Consider the following 23,495-nt stretch of genomic DNA (forward strand, 5'->3'; position numbering starts at 1 on the left):
TTTTTGGATTAATGGCAGTGTTGTAACCTGTGAAGTTAACTGAGGCACAGCTGTTGCTGTTATCCCTCAAGATATGAGCAAACAAGTGTCTCTGCTCAGTGGTGGGGTGAGCCTGCCACGGTGTAGAGCCAACCGGTTCTGAGAGTTCTTCTCAGTGGCAGGGTAAGCCTGTTACTGAGGAGAACAACGCTGAGTTTTTGGAGTTTGACCTGTATTTGAACATTCAATAAAGGTCGAATCCAGTCTGGGTAGTGGCCCTTCCCTTAATGCATAGCATTATACATGTCTGCAAGGAGATGTGCTTTGCATTATGGGTGATACTGACCCAAGGAGGGATGAGAGCTTGGTCCACCTTTACCACGAGTTGCCTCAGTCCTGAAGATACTTCAGGTGCAAACTTTGTTTGCTTACACTTGGATAAAGGATTAAACTTAATTTATTATAGTCTAACCAAGTGTGAAAAAACTGCCAACGTCCTACTACATGAAAAATTTACATCATTACGAACTTCCTGTCTATAATTTTACTCTAAATCAGTCTGTTACCTGTGAAGACTCCAACATTATCATATCTTATATTTCTGTCTTCTAAGGCATGTTTTACTGTATCAATCCACCTATATCTTGGTCTTCATCTGGGTCTTTTTCCTGCCAATCTGGCAGAGAACACTTGTTTTGCTAATCTTTCCTCTCCCTTTCTGTTTAAGTGACCATACCACCTGAGATTAGCTCTGCTAACCCATTCCTGGATGCTAACAATGTCAGGTTCTTTCCTAATAGCCTCATTTTTAATATGATGCTGCTATTGATGCCATCTGTGGTCTATAGTCTTTGACAAAGAGTTCTATTTCTAACCCAGCTCTCAGATTCATGTTAAAATTGGTTTGAACACTGTCTTGTATACAGGTAATTTATTGTTTTGACTTATTTATCTCTTATTCCTTATAAATTTATTCAGTTGACTTCCTACATACCAGCTTGTTGATTCTGTTGTCTATTTCCATATTTAATTTACCATCTTCACTAAAAATCGTGCCTAAGTAGCTGAAATGTTTTACTTGTTCTATAAGTTCTCCATTCACAATGCAGTTGATATTTTCAATGCTTTTGCCTATTTTCATTGTCTTTGTCTTGTTATTGTTGACCTTCATGCCATATCTATTACAACAGTTATTCAATTTAGTCAGGGAATCTTGCAGACGTGTAGCAGATTTATTTAGAAGTATAACATCATCCGCATAAAGCAAAAGAACTGAGATTAGAATCTCTAATTTTAATATCAGGTTTAATACCACTTTCCTTCATAATATGATCCATTATAGATAATGAATAACAGAGGAGATAATGTACATCCTTGTCTAACACCAGATTTAACATTTAACCATCTTTCTGTACTTCCTTCAATTCTGACTGCTGACTTACAACTGAAATAAAGATTAAGTGTTGCTTTATATATGCTCCATTGACCATACAACTGTAGCTTTTTTCTTGGCACCTTGCCATATGCCTTTTTCAGCTCTTCAAAACTTAAATACAGATCTTTGTTATATTTCCATGATTTCTCAACTATTTGTCATAAAGTGAAAATCTGATCCTGACAACCTCTATATGACCAGAATGCAGCTTGTTCTTCACCAAGCTTCCCTTCCATAATGCTTCTCAACCATTTCTCAAGTATACTTGAGAAATGGTTAAGTGACACTCAGTAGGGACATACCGCTGTAATTCTCAGTAGGGACAGTCCTCTGGAATTCGTCCCTCTGTCCAGGCCTTTTGAACTATGCAGTGCAGCCTGTAAGACTTATAACTTCATACTTGAGCATTTCTGGTCGAATATCATCTACTCCCACTGCCTTTTGACATTTCAGGCTTTTTCTTAAAGTTTGGATATGTATTCCTGATTGCATGCCTGTTGAGTGTTTTTTATGACTGTGCTGTCACTGATTGTTTCATTTAGCAATTTAGAATATCATCTACTCCCACTGCTTTTTGACATTCGGGGCTTTTTCTGCTTCAAGTATGGATATGTATTCCTGATTGCATGCCTGTTGAGTGTTTTTTATGACTGTGCTGTCACTGATTGTTTCATCTAGCAATTTTTCAAAGTAATCACTCCATACATCAAGGATATCTTTTTCACCAGTTTTCATGTCACCTTATCATCTCTAATTCTTTCGGCACTCTTTCCTCCATTGCTGAGTTTTTTCAATAATCTTCAGAATATCTTTCACTTTCTTGATATTTATTTTCTATTTTCTTACCAAAGTCTTCCTATAACTTTTGTTTAGCTAGTTTTACACAGTGTTTAGCTTTCTTACATTTGTCTGTGTATTCTTTAAGAGCACAAGCTGACTTATTTCCCAGGAACTTTTGATATGCTTTCTTCTTTTCCTTCACTGCCTCTTTAACATTCTGTGTCTACCATGGATTTCGGATTTTTCTATCCTTGCAGACAACTTCACCACATGCCTCTCTGACTGAATCAGTCATTGTTTTCTTCAGGATTTGCCACTTAAACCTCCAAGGTTTGGTTCCTGTTCTCAAATCTTTCATATTTTCTTGTACTGTAGACTAAAATTTTTTTTGTGCATTTTAGTCTACAGTTCACATCTGAGAGCTGCTCAACTTTTATTTGCTTTAAAACTTTCTTACATGTTTTTCAATTATATATTAGATTTAATCCTTTATCCAAGTGTAAGCAAACAAAGTTTGCGCCTGAAGTATTTTCAGGACTGAGGCAACTCGTGGCAAAGGTGATATAAAGTTCTCATCACTTGTCTCAGTATCCCATAATGCAAAGCATTGTGGGATACTGAGGGTATGGGATACATTATACATTTGCTTGCAGACATATATAATGCTATGTATTAAGGGAAGGGTCAGTCACTAACTTTGTTTGCTTACACTTGGATAAAGGATTAAACCAAATATATAATTGGTAGCATAGCCAAGTGAAAAAACTTCCATCAACTTATCTCTAAACCAGAGAATTTTAATAATAAGGTGTAACACCTTTTGGCTACTGGTATATGGAAATATAACTTCTCTAGTACTTCCACTTTAGTATCACCACCTCTGGGCAGGGTCGGATTTAGACTTGCTGAGGCCCTAAGCTATACAAAACCCAGAGGCCCCCTACTGTTTTAAATAACATCAGCTGGTCTCAGAAAAATTTAAAATATATACACCTTTTTAATATATGAAAATATATTGTCTTTTAATTTTTATTAAAAAAATAATAACGTATGCATTTGCAAAATCACAGAAATAATTATATAATTAAAGGGTTTGAAAAATGACAAATAAGGCTCAAAAAAAAAAAAGAAGACAAAATATCTCAATCACTTTTACAATGCGCCAAAATCATTTTAATGTTATATTTTGTATAGTTAAAATTATTTAGAAATTATCATCGTGATATGTCTGACTTCATTTGAGTGATTTTTCTATGAATATTTTTTTATATTTATTTTATTTTTTTTATTTGAGGCCCCGGCAGATTGCGAGTCCCCAAGCTGTAGCTTTTTTAGCTTATACGTAAATCCGGCACTGCCTCTGGGTCTGGCTCCCACTGATGAGACCTCAATAAAGATTGAAACCGATTTGGGTAGTGACTCTTCCCTTAATGCATAGTATTATACATGTCCGCAAGGAGATGCCCTTTGCATTATGGGATACTAAGGCCAGTGATGAGAAGTTATACCACCTTTGCCACGAGTTGCTCCAATCCTGAAAATACTTCAGTCGCAAACTTTGTTTGCTTAATTTGGATAAAGGATTAAACCAAATATAAAATTGGTAGCATTGCTACTTTTCTTCTTTTCTGCTGTTTTTCCTTTTCAGTAGCAAATTCAATGTTATACTGCTCAAGACTGAATGATGATCACTTCCAATTTCAAGTCTTCTATACACTCGAGTGTCCTGCACCTGTAAGACAACATAACTATCAACAATAACATAGTCAATGAGACTTTTCCTATTCCTTGCCTCTTCTATCCATATGAATTTGTTCACATTTTTATGTCGGAACATGGTGTTAATAATAACCAGTCCTTGTCCTGAGCAGAAATAATGGTATAACATGATAGAATTTTTAGTGAAAATGGCAAATTAAATATGAAAATAGACATCAGAATTAGCAAAACTAGCATAGTAGAGAAAAACAGTTGAATAAATGTATATGGAATAAAAGAGAAACCAATCAAAACACTAAACTAGCTGTATATAAGACTATGTTCAAACTTATTTGAACTTGTGGGTCTGAGTTAGAAACAAACTAAATGTTGAACTAAAGATTGGAGACCACAGATATGAGACCTCTAAGAAAGATTGGAGTGGACAGAAGTGCCAATGGCAACAAACATAGTAAAAATGAGGATTTAGGAAAGAACTTGAGATTGTTAGCATTTAGGTATATATGAGCAGAATGATTCTCAGGTGGGTATTGTCACTTAAACAGAATGAGACTGGAAAAATTAGCAAAAGATATTTGCTAATTTTTGCTAAGAGGAGAAGATCTTGGTGGTTTGATACAGTAAATAGTGGCTCAAGGACTGAAGTATAAGATCCAACAATATTAAAGTCTTGATGTATAGATGTATAAGAGATTAATTTAAAGGATAACATTCAAGTATTGATGTAAACTTTTTTATGTAATATTGTCATGATATCCCCCCCCCCCCCTCCAAGGGTGCATATCAGGAATTTGATAATAATGATAATATTAATAACTTCTGTATTCTTTCTTGTTAGTGTGTTTTCACCATCCAAGTGATGATTTGTTCTCTTTTATATGCTCTTTACTCTTAAACCTCTGGCTTTCCACTGTCACTTCCAGATCCTTATTCTAATCAGTTTCTTGCATTATAACCCAACAGTATAACATACAGTTTTGTACACTGGAGGTAAAGGGCACTGTGTCCATTTTTTTACAGAATTGAGTTTTAGGTATATTTTAATGTTTTGTTTTGCGCTCTATTCAGTCATGCAAAGCACTATCTTCTGTGTAATAATAAGTGGATTAGCCAGTTGGAAAGGGCACTAAGTGGACAAGTAGCCGTTTACTTCCGATGCATAAAAAAATGGACATAGTGCCCATTACCTCTGGTGTATAGAGTTGTGATCTCTTAAGTGCAAATGTATAATCTTCTGTCTATCTACAGAGTCATTTATTTCAGATCCTCTGGCATGATTTGCATGTCAGGTTCTTGTACAGCCAGTTACTGGAAAGCTGCCTTCCCTCAGTTTAGTATCATCAGTTATACTAATTAATCATATTCAGGATATTTGATCATAGTTTTAGAGATTATTTATCAAAGATTTTGAAGCTTTGAATATTTGGGTACTACAGGACTTGATAAACGAAGAGGAATAAAATGTACTGTCATCAGTAGAAGTTTAAATAAGATGGCAGGGTTTCCAGACTATGTAAAAATAAATAAAAATACAAAAATATGTAAAATGAATAAAAATAGGGGGAAAAAACTTCATTCACCCATGGTACGAATGTACTATAGGTTTACAAAAACCTTTTGTGAGTGGGGGCCACAATAAAAGGAGGCCAAGGATTCATTGTGGAAGAGCACTCCACTTCATATTCACCATGAATCCTTCATCCAAACACTTAGCAACTGCACTATTCACCATTTACCACCTGGCACCAGCATTTTTTGTCTGTAAATTTATGTGTTCTCATAGCTGATTTGTTTGTATGCAAGAATAAAAACCCAAGTTTCGGAGAAAAATCCCTTCTTACTCCTTATTGGATTGGCTAACCTACCTTCAGTTGAAAAAACCCATATAAAGACTTTTTTCACTGTGATGAGAATTGAACTCATGTCTTCTCAATTGAAAGGTGCAGTTGACCCATCATTCTTCAATTTCACTATGGACGCATTAAACATTGAACATTAAATATTCATTATCATTTGCTTATAGATTAAATTAAGCATCGAATTGAAATAAGAGGAATTTCTATATAGAATTGTGGAAAGATAAATATTTTAAAAAAGATAACTGGCAAACATTTATTGAAAATGAAAAGTAAATAACTAAAGAAGAATTAGAAATCAGCCTGAAAGAAACAAGAAATGGAAAAGCACCTCGAAGTTAGGTTCAGAATTATATAAATAAGCAGGAATAAGGTTATAGAAGTATGAGTATTCTAAATTTCTGTTTTAAAATGTATAGCAGAATTTTAAATAACAAATTCAATAAAATATTCTGAAGGCTTTATTTTAGAAGTACAAAATGGATTTAGAAAAGAGTGATCATGTATAGACCAGGTCTTTTGCCTAAAATTAATAATAGAGAAAAGAAGAGAATACAATTTATAAACACATATAACATTTAATTTTGAAAAAGAATTTGTTAAAGTTAAAGAAGGATTTTATTTAACATATTAAAAGAAAGACAAATACCAAATAATATTCTAAAAGCTATCATAATTATATATGAAAATAATCAAATACAAATAAGATAAAATTATGAACTATCATATCCGAGAGAGAGATAAACCAAGGACATCTGACAGGGATGTCCTCTTTCAGCAACTCTTTTTAATATTTATTTAAATGAAATAATAATAAAATGGAATAAAAATTTCCGTCAAGGTATTGAACTTTCTCCTACTCTGAACTTAAGAACTCTCCTTTTTGCTAATGATCAACTTACAGAAAGATATTTTAAATCTAAATTGAAATAGCCAAAGATTATGGAATGATGATATCAACAAAAAAAATAAAAAATGATGTCCTTTAAAGCAGTGTTTCCCAAACTTCTGGATGTCAGGGCCCCCTTTGCAAAAATTAAAATATTTCACGGCCCCCCTCGAAAAAAAATCGTAATAGAGAGAGATATTATTATAATATTTATTGTACAATAAATATAATATTTATTGTATTTATATTCAATACAAAACATACACAGCGAATATTGCAAAAATCAAATCCATATATTACATTTTTTGCCTCTTACCGTTTGGTTCTGAAGACGATGCGGGCTGTTCGGTAAAATATGAAATACTGTCCTTTTTTTTGAGTCTGTTTCTGTTTCTTCTGATTGTTCGCGGGAATTTTATTTTTTTATATTTTTTATCAGCCACTTATCCATCTCAGGGTTAAATTTTTTAACGTAGAATAGATCAAATAATATCACCATTACCGATACTGGCACACCACAGACTGGTAACATGAAATTAGTGAATATTACCTGAATAAGGGAATCCCAGGACCAGGAACATTTTTCTCTTTTGTGACTTTTCTCCCTTTACGGTAATTAAGCCTAACGCGAAACAAACAGCAAAGGGCAGGTTATTAAAACGTGCATATGATTGGTGCGGTATTAACAAAAGATCGTGCAACCGAAAGATAAAAGCATAGCTGACAATTGAGTTGAAATGCTAACTCTCTTCAACTGAATTCCATATGTGAAACTGCCATAACACTCATTATATATATATGTGTGTGTGTGTGTGTGTGTGTGTGTGTGTGTGTGTGTGTGTGTGTGTGTGTTTATCCCAGTTGTCTCTAATTGCACTATTTGTTGAGAAATATATTACACAGCCTCCTCATACCTTATTCACTGGCATAATAAAAGTACTTGTTTTTATTGCCTCTGCAGTATAGTGGCTGTTAGGGAGGGGTGTTGTTTACCACTGCAAGAGAATCTCCCCACATGAACTTGTTTAAGCTTTTTTTCATGTGTGAAGTATATCCGAAACTTTTATTGGTAACAGAAAACTAGTTCGGATGACAGTGATAATATAAAACGAGTTTTGATATGTATATAAAGTCAACATCAACAGTCCCTGATTACGAACGCATGATTAAAGGGAGGACAGGAAGATTTGGAGCTTCCCTGGAGAGCATTCGAAGTAAATACAATTAACCATTGCTTTGAAATGAAACATATGAATAAGCAATATTTACTAATATTCATTAAGCGCCGAAATACGCACGAAGCAAAGTTTGTGAACCAACACCAATGTGTGAATTTTTCCATTAAAATATAAAAAATAACAAAAAAGAAATAATAAAAAGTTAAACACATTTCTTTTAAAATAAAAAAAAATCTACTTAGTCTTAAAACATTTTAAATTTGTTTTCATTATTTCACAGCCCCCTCAACAAAACCTACGGCCCCCAAGGGGGCCGCGGCCCACAGTTTGGGAAGCACTGCTTTAAAGGGCAAGATCCAATAAAAACTAAAATAGTAATAGATAACAAGATTTTAGAACAGGTGAATTCATTTAACTACCTAGGATATATGATTATGCATGAAGATGAAAAAGATATAAATCTAAAAATTGTGAAATATTTAAAAATAACAGGTGTAATTAAAAGTATGCAGTACATTAGCCCTACCAGTCCTATTGTCTAGAAGTGAAATCTGACAATAGAACAAAAAGACAAACAAAGATTACTAACAGCTGAAATAAAGTGTATGAGAAAATCTGCAAAGTATATGCTATTCGATCACAAAAGGGGAAAAAAAAAAAAATGAAAGAATTAAACCAGAATCAGTAATTGAAAAAATATAAACATAAATGGATGGAACACATTGAAGAATGAAAACAGAAAGATTACCAAAACAAGTTTTAAATTACAAACTATTAGGAAAAAGAAAACCAGGACATCCTCTAAAGAGCTTCAAAGATGACTTCTAAGGGAGGAACAGGCCACTCTACTTCTAAATCCTTGAAAAGCTTGATGATGATTTGCTCATAGAACCAGCTTTTTCATATTACTATTCATAACTTTGCATCATTAGCAAATAATTGTATTACTATCCAGACTGACATCAGTGTATTAACGATATAAATAACAAAAGCTCAATTATGGACTCTGGCAGACTCTTATAGACTCACTGATCATGATCCACCTCTTATACTCAGCATTTCCAGGAAAAATATCTTTCTGATATCTGTCAACCACTCTCTTATCCATATCAAATGTTTGTTATGCAACCTATCTCTTTGAATTTGTATGATAGTCTCTTATTTAGAATCCTGTCAAATGCATTGGGGAAATCCAGAATCATCACATTATATGTTAAAATCACACGATCACACTCCAGTTGGTAGCACTATGGTATACTTCTGTTATTACTGTATAAGACAACATTATTAAATCCAACACTCAAGTCCCGTATGTGGCTTCGACTACATGCTGCGTTAGACAGTTTTCAGACAAAACTAGTTGCACCATTCTCAGGGTCATCCATTCAGTGTTATCATTGTGTATCTTTGTCTCTCCCCCCCCCTCCCCTTTCCACTTTGTATTTCATCTCCTTTCTTCTCTTTCTTGATGGTTATACATGTGTTCCCAGTCTCTTTAATATTATGAAGCTTTGGTGAACTACTCTGTAGGCTATCTGTATTAAAATTGAGATATCCCACAAGTTATAAATATAGAAATGAATTAATTTAAAGTTTTTAAGAAGTTAGCAACAAGGTATTTATAAAAAAAAAAAAAAAGTTTGTTAAGCTCGTTTGTTTCTTTTTTGTATGTTATGAGCAAGACATTTTGCGATGTTTTATTTTTGACTACTGAAATCTTGCTCAGATGTAAAAAAAAAAAAAAAAAATAATAATAATATAATAATAATTAGAACTTAGTTGATAAATTAATAATAGAGCTTAATTGTAATTTTGTATGAGCTGTCAAGTGTAAACGTTTGTGCTGTTTCTATGTAGACAAGTGTTTATGAAATATGTTGTCACTTTCGAGAGAAGCCAAAGTTACTCCTGTAATTCCTGCTGTTTGACTAATTGAATGAATTTTTCTCAGTGCATGAAAGATTGTGAAATGGAGAACTGTTATAAATTCTACTTGTTTCATTATGAAATTATATTGAAGTAACTTTCCTTGCAGAATGAAAATAACTTTATTGCTGCTTCAAGTTCAGCACTGAAAGCAATTGATAGTGCACAATAGTGGACTGGAGCGGAAGTTGATCCCATGTATTTCCGAGCATGTGCAGAAGTGAAAAGAACATTATTGAATGTTTTGCTGGGCATTCATCTGGTGGGGAGCAGGAATGGAACTCAGGAGAAAAATTAGAGTTTCTGTGTCTTCAATATATAAAGGCTAAACAGAAATTTGAAGAAAAGTTAGAAATGGAAGACTGAAAGAGATAGAGAACTTATCTTTCCTTTAAAGAATAGACATTCTTTAAAGGAAAGATAAGTTTTTGTAGTCATTAATCCATATAGGATTTATTTCAGTTAAAGCTTGAAAGGAACTATATTGCTCTCTAGTTCATATTGAAATGGGCTCAGTAAGTTTGTTTTATTTAGGATTCTCAGTCTGATAAGTTATTTCTGCAGAAGCTTTCATATAGAAGGCGAAGTTGTTCTGAAGTGATAAAACTGTTGGTCAGGTTTTTAGTAATTTATTCAGTGGACTTTGTTACCACTTTCATATAGAAAGTGTAATTATAGAAGTGCATTGTTATGTTTTCTTCAGTGTTCTGTAATTGTAAACAGCTAGAAGACTGACTTGTGTTACTGTCATATAGAGAGCAGTTTTTGTGTTAGTCTCTATCCTGTGTGAACTCAAGAGGGAATGAAAGTTGAATAGGGGTCAAGAGACTAAAATTCCAGATGTTTTATTCATATAACTGTTGGCTTATGATAATTGAAGGGATGCTGTGTAAGCTCAAGTTTTTCTCATGTTGTTTGAATTTGTGATGTGAAGAATGTATTGGCTCTTGCTTAGGGAAATTATAGATTTGATGTGGTATATATTTGTAAATGAAAGATTTTTTCTTTTGGTTGTAAAGTATTTGACAATTTAATCTTTTAATGAATTAAATGGCTATTAAGGTTATTTGTAAAGTTAAGTCACATTAGAGATATCCTGGAATACAAACTTGTGTGCAAAGTTAATTATGAGTTTAATTTGTGTGGAATTTTCTTTTTGTTTTGAAATGAAGAGTTAAGCACTCTGAGTATGAGGTACTAAGTAAAAATATATGCATCTCCATTAAACTAATACTTGAGGTAAATATAAACTTTAATATTAATATAGAAATAGATAATAAAAAGAAAAGACTTGTAAAATATAGTCAGTTTAAGGAAAGGAAAAGATAGCCAGTTAAATTTTTTCTACCTGCATATTTAAAGTTTAGTTAAGTTGAATATCATGTTGAGTTGAGTATGAAAACATGTTAAGTTGAGTATTAGAACTTCTGTAGATCAGTTGGTAATGATAATGTCCTTTTGGCTAAAAAGATCCGATTTCATATCCCATCTGGGACATGAAAAACCTTTAATAAGAACTTTTTAATTGATGGTTGTTAGCCAGTTTCATGTGGGGATAGAAGGATCCCCCCTCCCCCTTTCCCCCCAACAGTTTCGACTTTCCTCCCAAATAAACAGGCAACCAGCCAGCTAATGCATACAGTTTACAGCCATAACATACTATGTAGAGATTACCCTAGTGATGCTATGGCATTATCATAATAATATAATGCTATCATACCATTACTTGTTTCTATAAAGGCATGTTACTTAGTCATGACTAGCAATTGATTCCCATACATAAGGGGAAGGTGAAGAGTATTATCTTCATCTCCACCAGCCTTTCCATATTTCAAGTTTTTGATTTTTTCCCCTCTTCCATTATTTAAATATATTCATGATTGCCATTCTGTTAGTTATTTACTAACTCCACACAAATTTCATTCTCCATTTTTGATGATGATTATTCTAACTACTGTGTAGTTGAGCCTAAAAAACCTCATCTTAGCATTGACCCTTACTGTAAATAATGAATATCCGTTATTTTATATACCAAGAATGAAAGCACTGTTTGTATCTCTCATATAATTAATAGTTTACTTAGTTATATAACTTTTGATGTAAGTTGCTCTTGCATTAAGACAAAATGCAGATATTCTATATGTTTTCTTTTATTCTTTGATAGAGATTTCTTGTTATTTCTGACAGAATTGTTAAACATCCAGTGCAATCTGTGGACATCCAGGATTTCCCAGAAAGGGGGAAATTCTGGTAGTTTTGCGCTACTTTTCGCCTCTGCATCAGCAAGATGGGCAGTCCTAGATGGCAGGTAGTAGGCCAAAATCCATAATACGCAGCATCTCATGTCAGAAAGCTGTAATTTTTCTAAGAAAACTATCAGTTGATGTAAGAATTATAAATCATGAAGAATAGTGCCAAGTCGAAGCTTTGTTGTCATAATCTGTTACATTAATCATCCTTGGAGTTGTAATGATTAATGTTAGTATCAGTATACTGATATACAGTATATTATCAGTTTATTGATATTTACAATAAACTAGTTGATTGTACTATTTAATCAAAGTGGTATTTGCTTACTAAGTTTGTAAATTCATCCTAAATCTGATCTTGCCTGATTTAATCCATTCCACATTAAGTGCTATGGCTCCTAGTAATATTTTATCCTTTCTCATGAAATACTTATTAAAAATTGACAAGCTTGAGGAAACTTTTAAGATACTGCATACCAAATAGTGATTTTAGAGTTGTAATGGTTTTATCAAAATATGATTACTGTGATATAATAATGGCATGGTAATAATTTCTATGAATTAGGTTTCTACTTTATACACTAGTAGAATTTATTTTTATGAATTATAATCTGCTTCTTTCTGGTTTTTACATAGTTCAGAACTAATAAATTATCCTTCCCTAAGGCTCCTCCATGCGAGCCATCTGTTTGTGGTGGAGGGGACCTCCCACTGGCCCTTTATTATTCTTCCTCTTTTTCCCTTGCTTTTCTTCACCTGCTCTTCATTCTACTTCTCCTGAGTCTTTTTTTTACTATCTTATCTTATCTTCCGGACCACCATCACTGGGATCGAATGCCTTGCCGGCATGTTTGCCAATCAGTGCAATCTGTGGACATCCAGGATGTCTCAGAAAGGGGGAAATCCTGGTAGTTTTTCACTACTTTCGGCCTCTGCTTTAGCAAGGGGGGCAGTCCTAGATGGCAGATAGAATGTGGTATTCCTCGATGAGTCCCTGACTCCCTGGATATTTCTGTTAATAATAATAGTAATAATAAGCATCGAAAAGATTGATTGGGAGGAACTGATTATTTTTTTAATTCTGTAATCACTGTAGCCATTGGAAAGGAAGGTGTTTTGTATGTGGTTGAGCTCGGTTGAAAGGGAGGTTCCACTGGAACAAAGATTGTGGGCTCTATTGGTTAGAGTTTTAATAATGCCATATTATTGAGGGGGGGGTAGAATGTATCTGCCTGTGTGAATAGATTTTCTATATAAGTGAAAGAAAGGTTACCATTAGGAAGGCATGTTACTAAGGTGTCTAGGAAGGGTAAACTATTGTTATTTTCCATTTCCATCATAAACTTGAGTCTTGGTTTTAGGCTGTTGAGATCACTGAGGAAGGAGTCTAATGTGTCTGGGCCATGAGGCCAAAAGAGAGCACTTCTTCTTCGTCTATGATCTCTTGTGCTTTTAAGTGTCGAGATTTTGCCAAAGAGATTTCCATACCATCTTGTCCAAGGCTTGTTCTTTTGCTTCTTTCCAGTTAATTCCCTTCTTTTCCAAATTTTTCTTTAATTTCTTTTTCCTGGGTCTGCCTATGTTTCTTATTTTCTGGCTTTCATATACAGTTTTTGCTATTCTTCCTTCTTCCATTCGATTAAGATGTCCAAAAACCACCTCATTTGGGCTTGTGTTATGAATTGGTTCAGAGATACAACTTGAAGGCTGTCTCTTATAGTTTGATTTCTTATTCAGTCTAGTCTCGTGTTTTGTGCCACTTTCCTAAGATTTCATTTCAATTGTTTGTAGGTTATTTGTGTTTCCTGTTGTTAAATACCAAGACTTGCAACTGTATGTTAATGTTTGTACAAACACTGCCATTTTGGTATTCTGGGTAACTTCTTTCTTATCTAGGAGTGGGTCTTTCATTTCATAGAATAGCTTTGTTCTCCCCGTTATCCTGTTGTTAATTTCTGTGTCTAATCTACCATCTTCTTGTATATATGATCCCAAGTATTTAAAGGAGTGAACTTGTTCTAGTTGAAGGTTCTCTATTTTTATTATGTGTTTTGGTTGGTTTCTAGATATGATCATTGTTTTAGTTTTATTTATATTTATGGTCATATTCCTTTTCTTTGTTTCTTCATACCAAATGTTGATGTTGTACTGCAAATCTTCAACTGTATTTGCTAGAATCACTACATCATCTGCAAAAGCCATGTGTGAAATCCTGGTTTATTTCAGTTTCCTGTATCCTAGGTGGAAGTTTTTGTTTTTGTTTGGCATGCCTTTAAAATTTCATCCGTTACTATAATGAAAAGAAGAGAGCTGAGGATACAGTCTTGCCTCACTCCTACATTTGTTTCTAATTCTTTTGATCTGTTATTACAGGTTCTTACATAATTTCTATTACTTTTGTAGAGGCTTTGTATGGCTGCTATTAAGTTATCTTGTATCTTGTTTTTCTTTCATGTTTGCCATATTAAGTGTCTGGGAACTCTTCCAAAGGCCTTTTCGAAACCTATAAAACATGCATGTAGTTCTTTTCCATATTCCAATGTTTTCTCTGATATTTCTCTAAGACTGAAGATAAGATCCTGTGTGCTTCTATTTTTTCGAAAGCCATATTGCATTTCGTCCAATGTATCCCCTATTTGGTTCCTAAGCCTCTCTTCTAAAATAGGCATATAATTTTCCTAAAACGCTTAAAAGCGAAATCCCTCTATGGTTTTTCACATTTACAGTTATCTCCTTTCTTAAATATAGAGATTATTATTGCTACTTCCCAAATTCGGGAATAATTTACTTTTTCTATACGACATTGAACAGGTGTAAAAGAAATTTTATGGCTTTTGTTCCTAAATTCTTTACCATTTCTGGTGTTATTTGGTCATGATCTGCTGATTTGCCCAGTTTTATTTTATTTATTTGCTACTAACAGTTCATTTGCATGAATTTCCTCACTTTGATCTTCTATTTTGCTTGCCTATGTCTTGCTCTTAGGGTTCTATTTTTTCGTTGTCCTGCATCTTCCAATAATTCTGGATAGTACTGTTTCCACCTTTCTATTATATCTTCGGAATTTGTGATTAACTTTCCATCCTTAATTTTGATAAACTTTATGGGGCATTCTTTCTCTGACCTCATTCTTCTTAAAGCATTAAGAAGAATGAGTTTTTGGTTTCCTTTAAAATTTTGTTCTAAAGTATGTCCGAAGTCTTCCCAGCATTTTCTTTTCTCTTCTTTCGCTAAGGTTTTAACTTTATTTCTTTGGTTGTTGTATAGTTCTCTATCAACCTGCAGCTTTCATATTTCATATTTCTTCCACAATTGCTTTTTTTTCTTTTAGTTCTTCAGTCCACCAGGGTGTTTTATGTTTCTTCTGTTTATTATTTAATGATACACCACAAATTTCTATGCTTGTATCTAGAAGAAGTGTTTTGAACCTATACTGTAGCCTTTCTACATCTTGGTTTTCATATATATATATATATATATATATATATCTTTTTCTACTTCTTTCATCTTCTCTTCTATTTTACTTTTATACTCAATGGCTGTTTCTTCTTTCTTTAGTTTGTAGTTCTTTATCTTAACATTTATTCCCTTGCTACTTTTTCTACATTTTTCAGCTTTTATTTTATGGATCATTTCCAATACAAATAAGTAATGATCACTGCCTATTTCAGGACATCTATAGACTCTTGCGTTTTTTGTATACTTCCAGTAAGATCTGCTTATGATGGCATAGTCAGTTATAGATTTTTCATTTCTGCTAGGCTCTTCCCTGGTAAACTTATGGATTTCTTTATGCTTGAACATAGTATTCGCTATTACTAAATTATTTATAAGGCAAAGATTTATTATTCTTTCTCCATTATTATTCCGGGTTATTTCTCCTTGTGATCCCAACACTTGTTTCATTTCCTCATCTACTTGATTCCCTACCCATCCATTAAGGTCTCCTAGTAGTAGTATAATATGCCCTTGAACTTCTGCAATTGTTTTTTGTAAGAGTTCGAAGAATGCATTTTTAATTTCTTAAATTCACTAGAGCAATCTCTACTACAATTCCTGCCTTTAGTTAATCATATACAGAAGACCTTACTTGGTTTTAAATCATCTAGTCCATATCATTAGATCCTTGAGATCGTTAGCATGTATTTCATTTCGATATTTCTTTTCACACACAGGAACCTTTATCGACATCAACGGGGCACTTCTACTGGCAGCAATCAGCATGGAAGTCCGGAAATCACTTCCTTCACTGCTTAAATGACCCATCTAACATCTTCGGATATCTGTTGGCTGGAATTGGTCCCTTGACCTAGAATCAACAGGACATAGACGAACCAGAAGCTGGAACAGAAAACTTGGCAAAACTGTGCTTATTCAGCGATGACCATCGACAACAGCCTCTCCTCTTTTAGCGGTAGACTGGCTACCTACGACCGACCTTCTCTGCCGAACTCCCATTATGACGACTGACCTTCTCCGACGAAACTTGACCTACACTGTGACGACCTCTTGCCCTCGATCTCCCCCCCCCCCCCTTTAAGCTGCTCCATTGACCTTGGATTTTGCTACCCTTTCATTCCCTTGGGTATTCACATGGGTCTGCACCTGCCACCTTATCGCAGTAGCTGCGATAAGGTGGGAAATCCTGTACATTATTGACCTTCGCAAGAGTGATAGCCTCAGGTCTTATTTTTAATCTGTCTGGGATATTTCTTTGTCTTAAACATTCTGTTAATACAATTATTTTATACACATTTTTCTTTGCTCTTTCTCTTAAGCATTCTAACATCACAATTCATTTATACATAATTTTTTTTGTTGTTGTTGTGCCGTAATTCAGCAGTCAGATATTTACAAAAATTATGAGCAAATTAATCTAATTTAAATTCCTAAGTAAAATCATTTTAGACAGAATTTAATTTAAAATTTCTGTCTATACAGGATTTTACACTAAACAGTAGTTACTGTAAACAAAAATGCTTCTACATCTTTCTGTCAGCTTCAGTTACCCACACTGCACAGACTAAAAGTAACTAATTAGAGTGTATATTAAGTTGGAATGAGGCAAAGTAATATTAGAGTGAAACATTTGAGAAATTACCAAATAAAATAAGTGATAAGTATTGATTTATCATATGATTCATATTTATAGAATGTTTCAAATAAATTAAAAATCCTGAAAGCAATAATTTTATATGTGCAGTTACTAGGTCCGTGTGCTCCCTTTTTTTGTTTTTTGACTGGTGTGCACAGAGGGAACCTTGATAAGTATAAATCGTGGAGATTGTTGAAATTGACAACTATCATATCCTTTGGAAACTCAAATTACATTTAAGTGGTGAGCACCAGGTATTTTTATTACCCAGCTAAACTAAAGTGACAAGCAAAGCAAAATTTGATAAGCACCTTAACTTTCAGTGCACTTGGTCTTTGCAAACCCTAGCAATATGGAATTACATTGCCTGCATAGCTAAGTGACTGGTATAAAAGTAAAAAAATTTTATTTTTTTAAATGTATTATTGTACATCTACTTGATGCTGGTGACGTATTAAACCTTCCAATGTGTAGTTTGCTTGCTTCACACTACTCAGGAAGTGCTAAGTCGATGTACAAAATATGCTGGGGGTGGGATCTACATTTTCAGAGATGAAAATACCAGAATTGACCAATTTTGCTTTATACTCATCTATCAAGAAGATATGATAAAAATTTCCAATTTTTATTTGATCCTCACCATAACTTTTTTTTAGGCTTCAAAATCAAAATGATATGTTTCACTACAAACACACCCAAAACCAGACTTTGTGGATTGAATCTAGGACCTCCAGGACAGGATACAAAATGGGGGAAAAGAGAACTCAGAACATTTAATGTAGGTACCTGCCATCTTTAAAAAAAAAATAAAATAAATAAAAATCAGAAATTCAAGTCTGGAAATGAAAATATGCTATGAGTAATTTTGGAACATACTTTGCAATGTTGAAAATTCTGTTGATCTGACAAAAAAAAATGGCTTCCAGCAGGTTGCCTGAAAAAAAAAAAAAAAAAAAAAAAGGATATTTTATTGTGCCTCAAGGATTGGGTGTGACAAAATAACTTTCCTTCATCAGAATTAAAAATTATGCAGTTTCAGCTCCCCTGACAATTGGAATGAACCTCATGTTGCCTAGGTAGCACAGAGACGATATGGATAGAGGGTTGCATTTTAAAGATTTAAGAACAGATCTCAAATAAAAATATGATGAAGCATCAAACATAAAGATTAATCCAAGTCATAGTGCATATTGACATTAGGATGTGCTTTTATTGGTATTCACATCCTATATATTCAATGAGTGTAATTAACATTGGAAGTATTGAATAATAGCAAGCTTTTGCATATTAGAAAATCAGTAAATTATAGAATGGCAGAAATAATTGCAGCAAAGTTGAAAGCACATGTCTTTCCATGTGTCTGAAGGAGATGAAAGAACTTCTAGAATAAGTTAAATCTCTCTCAGAAATAATGAAAGTGAATCATTATCTTTAAATTAATTGTTCTTGCAATTCTTTGCAAATAAATATAGAAATAAGAAACTGCTGTATTCGTAACTTGATTATGTATTGACAGGTTCTCCTGTTCCAGTGCCTAGTAGAGGTAATCTTTCTCCAGAACTTTCCTCCCCAGTTTCGCCATTTGGTTCTGCCTCTCCACATGGATGGAGCAGGGAAGCAGGAGGGGAAGATATGGCAGTTATTCCTATGGCTGCGTCTCCTTCCTTAGAAATTAGATCTTCTCCTATAATGAGGAACAGAAGTTCATCCCCATCTCCAGTTGAACAGGTAAATTCATTTGTGAAGCATTTTGAGTAGTTTCTATTCAATTTTAACTTGCTTACATCTTTTATGGGATTAGAAACAAGAATAAAATTTGTCTATTATAATTTATTTTGTAACCAAGTGTAAAAATACATCAAGTGCAAAAACTTTATATAGCTTTGAAATTATTATTATTATTTTATTTTTATTTTTTTTTGAAAGTGTATATGCTAAGTGCAAAGCTGGCTGTTGATTTGAAGCTATCTCATAATTTTTTGAAGTCTTTCTTGAACTGCCTTGACCCTTGTCAGAGAACCAAAGTTTGGTTCTCTGATGGTGTATGGGTATTTCAGATGGCATGGAGGATAAACACCTTCATTCCATTAGAATTATTTCCATTATTCTGTGAAGGAGAATAGAAATAATGATTAGACCATCAGCTTGGTGACTTTGTTTATAGCTGTTTTTGGATATAGTAGCAACTTGCTCACATTTTTTAACAATATTGACAATGAGTTAGACAAGGGGAATGGATACACCATGATACTTTTGGATTTTGCTAAGGCTTTTAACAGACGACAGTATCGAAGACTGTTGCATGAATTGGAGAATATGGGATTGGATTATAAACTATTAGCATGGATAAGGGGATGACTGACTGACAGATATCAAAAAGTCATATGTGGGGGATGAATCTGCAAGATTCAAGGTAACCAGTTTTATGCCTCAAGGATCAGTCCTTGGTCCATTGTTATTCAATTTGTACATTAATGACATTGGGTAGGAATTTGCACGTGACATACAGCTATTTGCTGATGATGCAAAGATAGGCAAAGTAATGAAGAGTGCTGCTGATATGCAGTACTTGCCAAATGATTTGAATAGACTGAAATTGTGGGCATGTGAAAATGACTGGCAGTTCAATGTTAGTAATGTAAGGTCATGCAATTTGGCATGATTAGATATCCAGTGTCATATTATATTGGTGTGATTATGCTAGAAGAAACTGATCAGGCTAGGGATCTTGGAATGTTAGTAGACAGGAAGTTGAATTTCAAGGGTTATATAGCAAAAATTGTAAATACAACTCCGAGAATAATTGCAACGCTGAAACGAACCTTGACATGTAAAGATAAGGAAGTCATTTTTGCCTCTTTACAAGGCCATGATAAGACCTCACTTGGACTGGTCTGCTGGTTTCTGTGGTGATTCTGATACAGTGGAGAGAGAGAGAGTCAAAGTAGGATGTCAAAAATGACATCAAGATTGGGGAAAGCTGATTATGAAGACAGATTGCGAATTTGTAGACTACAGACACTAACAAACTGGAGAAAGAGGGGGGTGATATGATTAAGACTTGAAAACTTCTGAAAGATTTATACAGAATTTCAGTAGATGGAATTTTTCATTTTATGGAGGGTGGTGAAAGGACATGAGGTCATTCTTGGAAGTTGAGAATGAATTATGTCAAAGGGGGAGGGCTACTCATAGAGTGGTGCGTGATTGGAATCTACTGCCATTAGCTGTTCTGCATGCAAGTAGCATGAATGAATTCAGGAACAGGTATGACCATGGCACTGATTCGAATAGTATGGCCTCCCTCAATGAGTTCCAGACTCCATGGAGGTCTCTCTTAATAATAATAATTTCCCTTCTTAGCATTCCCCATAGATTTTATATCATCATAAAAGATATCTTTTTCAGTATCATTCTTTACTTCAGTTAAAGATATGCACAAATAAAATTGTAGTTAAAGACTACTTTGACTTGTGATCTACGCATTCTAGGAGGTTTTGCTTTGAAGTCCATGATGAGATGTTTTATTGATGCAGCTATAAAATATAATGCGATTCTTCTTTTCTATGATCCCCTTCTCTCTTGTCTATGTGATTTTTTATATAGCAGTAAAATATAGCTTGTATTTATCCAGCTGCTCTAGCAGCATTCTTAAGACTCCAGACTGGTAAAGAGAAAGTATGTTCTGTGATCCAATTCTCAACTGCTTAAAACATTTGCCATTTTGTCATTGTTTAGTCCATTTAGCCACTATTGTTTCCTCAAATTTTATGACAAGGTAATTTTTTCCATCTTGAAGTTGTGAGCTCCACATACTATCTTTTAGCATGTGGAGCTTATAACCATGTCTTGCTTTTGCCTTTGCATAACTTAGCTATAAAAACACTGTTCATGAGCCATAACATGGACATGCATGTATCAGACCCGAAATAAATGACATTTCCAGAGTTTTAATAGTACACATTACTTAAAATTATAATAATGGAATTAACTCACATAAAATATTATTTGTTAGTAGAATTTTTGCCAATGTGTCACAGGCATCTTCAGTGCATGTAAAAAGCTAATTAAACAATAACTGACAATTCTAAAAAGAATTGTCAGTTATTGTTTAATTAGCTTTTTATATGTCGGCAAAAATTCTACTAATAAATCATATTTTACGTGAGTTAATTCCATTATGATAATTTTTAGTAACATGTGTACTCACGGTATTTCCTTACTAAAACATAATAGTACACATATGTCAGCCAGATGCATACCTTGAGACTGCATACTGTCCCTTTGATTCCCAGAAATTTTGACAAACTCAGGAGAATATTATGTTCATTCTTGTAGTACCATTTACTGAATGAGAAGATAATAGCAGTGCATGGGAAGTATTGACAAGATGCTTAAATGATACAGTAGCTGAATGAGTTCCCATAGTTCAAAGAACAAATAAGGTGTGTATAAAATGGATGTGCAACTGTATTAAGCAACAGATCCATAAGAAGATGATGATGCAGGATTGTCATGAAATAAGGATGTGAGAATCCTTTCCTTCATGGTTACATGATGATCAGAATGCATTATAAAAATTATGGAAACAACTATTGTGTTAGAGGAAACCTTCTGTTTAATATAAACCAAAATAATCACTCGACGTTTTGACCTTCACATTAAAGTCATCATCTGGAGTATAAAAATATATACAAAGAAAGAAACTGCACTATTATCTATATATGCTAAAGTTACATTGATTTAGTCAATCAAAATTTCACAGAGTTTTTTTTCCACCAGTAGTTTTAATGGTTGACTAAATCAATGTAATTTTAGTATACCATGTAGATTGTAGTGGAGCTGGTTTCTTTGTGTGTGTGTGTATATATATATATATATATATATATACATATATATACAAAATTAATAATGGAAAACACTCACGTACAAAGATTATTTAATAGTATAATTTTCGCCTGTGTGTCACAGGCATCTTCAGTACATATTAAGTTCAAATTAAACAATAACTGACAATTCCAAAAAGTGCCACCTAAGTAGCTGGTGTAAGATAACTAAAAAGGTCAATAAATTTCCTAAAAAAAAAAAAAAAAAATCAATACAATAAAAAGTTAGGAAAGATTAGCTGATTTGTAAAGTACTATCTCCCATAAAGGGGATAGACATAAGCCGTCGGATCTGTTTAAGTTAGGAGAATGAAGTAAAGTTTCACATGTTTCTTTATAAAGGCATTCCATGAGGAACTGACTTTTGTGAAGGACTCTTGTCTTTCTCCAATGAACTCTATGTCTAGTGAAGATGGCATGTTCTGCAAGTCCAGGCTTTTCAGGTTTAAAGTATTCAATATAAGATTGGTGTTCTTCTAGCCAAATAGAGGCAGATCTTCCCGTTTGTCCGAAATAAGATAATCAACAAGAGCACGGAATCTGGTAGACACCTGGATGATTAAGATGTGGAAACTTGTCCTTAGGAGAAGTGAGAAAGGTGGAGATTTTTCTAAATGGTCGAAAGGCAACAAAAATATTCAGTGATTTTAAAACTTTTGCTATACGTTCACTGATGCTTTGTACATAAGGGATAGGAATGTGTGTTATTTCTTCTGTGTTCGAAGAGGAAGGCATATTAAAACTACTCAAAAGTTCTTTTAATGAAGCAATTCTTATAACCATTAGATAGAAAGGAAGAAGTTATATATTGTAGTTCTTTCTGTAAAAGATCGTCTGAAGAACAGAAGGAGTGGGCCCGATGAACCAGTGTTTTAATAGTTCCTGCCTTTTGACTGGGAGGGTGATGAGATTCTGCATGGATATAATGGCCTGTATGAGTCTTCTTTCTATAAACTGAGAAATGTAGGTTACCATCTGGTTGGCGAAGAATTAAAAGATCTAAAAAGGCTAACTGCTTATTTGATTCTACTTCTAAGGTAAACTTGATCCTAGGATGAAGTGCGTTTAACTTAGTGAGAAATTGTTGAAGTTCATCCGAAGAGCCATTCCATACAGCAAAAATGTCATCGACATATATCTGAACCAATAAGTAGGTTCAGATATGTCGGAAAATAATGGAAAACACTCATGTACAAAGATTATTTAATAGTATAATTTTTGCCTGTATGTCACAAGCATCTTCAGTACATATTAAGCTCAAATTAAACAATAACTGATTCCAAAAAAGTCCCTATCCCTTATGTACAAGGCATCAGTGAACGTATAGCAAAAGTTTTAAAACCACTGAATATTTTTGTTGCCTTTCGACTGTTTAGAAAAATCTCCACCTTTCCCACTTCTCCTAAGGACAAGCTTCCACATCTTAATCATCGAGGTGTCTACCAGATTACGTGCTCTTGTTGATTATCTTATTTCGGGCAAACAGGAAGATTTGCCTCTATT

General features: G+C 33.7%; 1 protein-coding gene across 2 annotated transcripts in view; it reads left to right on the forward strand.

The window, feature by feature from the left end:
- LOC150108873 (serine/threonine-protein kinase unc-51-like) overlaps positions 1-23,495 on the forward strand; it is a 400,205-nt gene that overhangs the window by 133,665 nt on the left and 243,045 nt on the right. For both annotated transcript variants that reach the window (XM_090410511.1, XM_090410519.1), the window contains exon 12: positions 18,623-18,834. In XM_090410511.1, coding sequence (XP_090266637.1) covers positions 18,623-18,834 — 212 coding nt within the window. The remainder of the gene's footprint in view (positions 1-18,622; positions 18,835-23,495) is intronic.

Source organism: Typopeltis vanoorti, chromosome 2, assembly GCF_054136105.1.
Source record: "Typopeltis vanoorti isolate ZY-2024b chromosome 2, IOZ_Tvanoo_1.0, whole genome shotgun sequence".
Taxonomy (NCBI): Eukaryota; Metazoa; Arthropoda; class Arachnida; order Uropygi; family Thelyphonidae; genus Typopeltis; species Typopeltis vanoorti.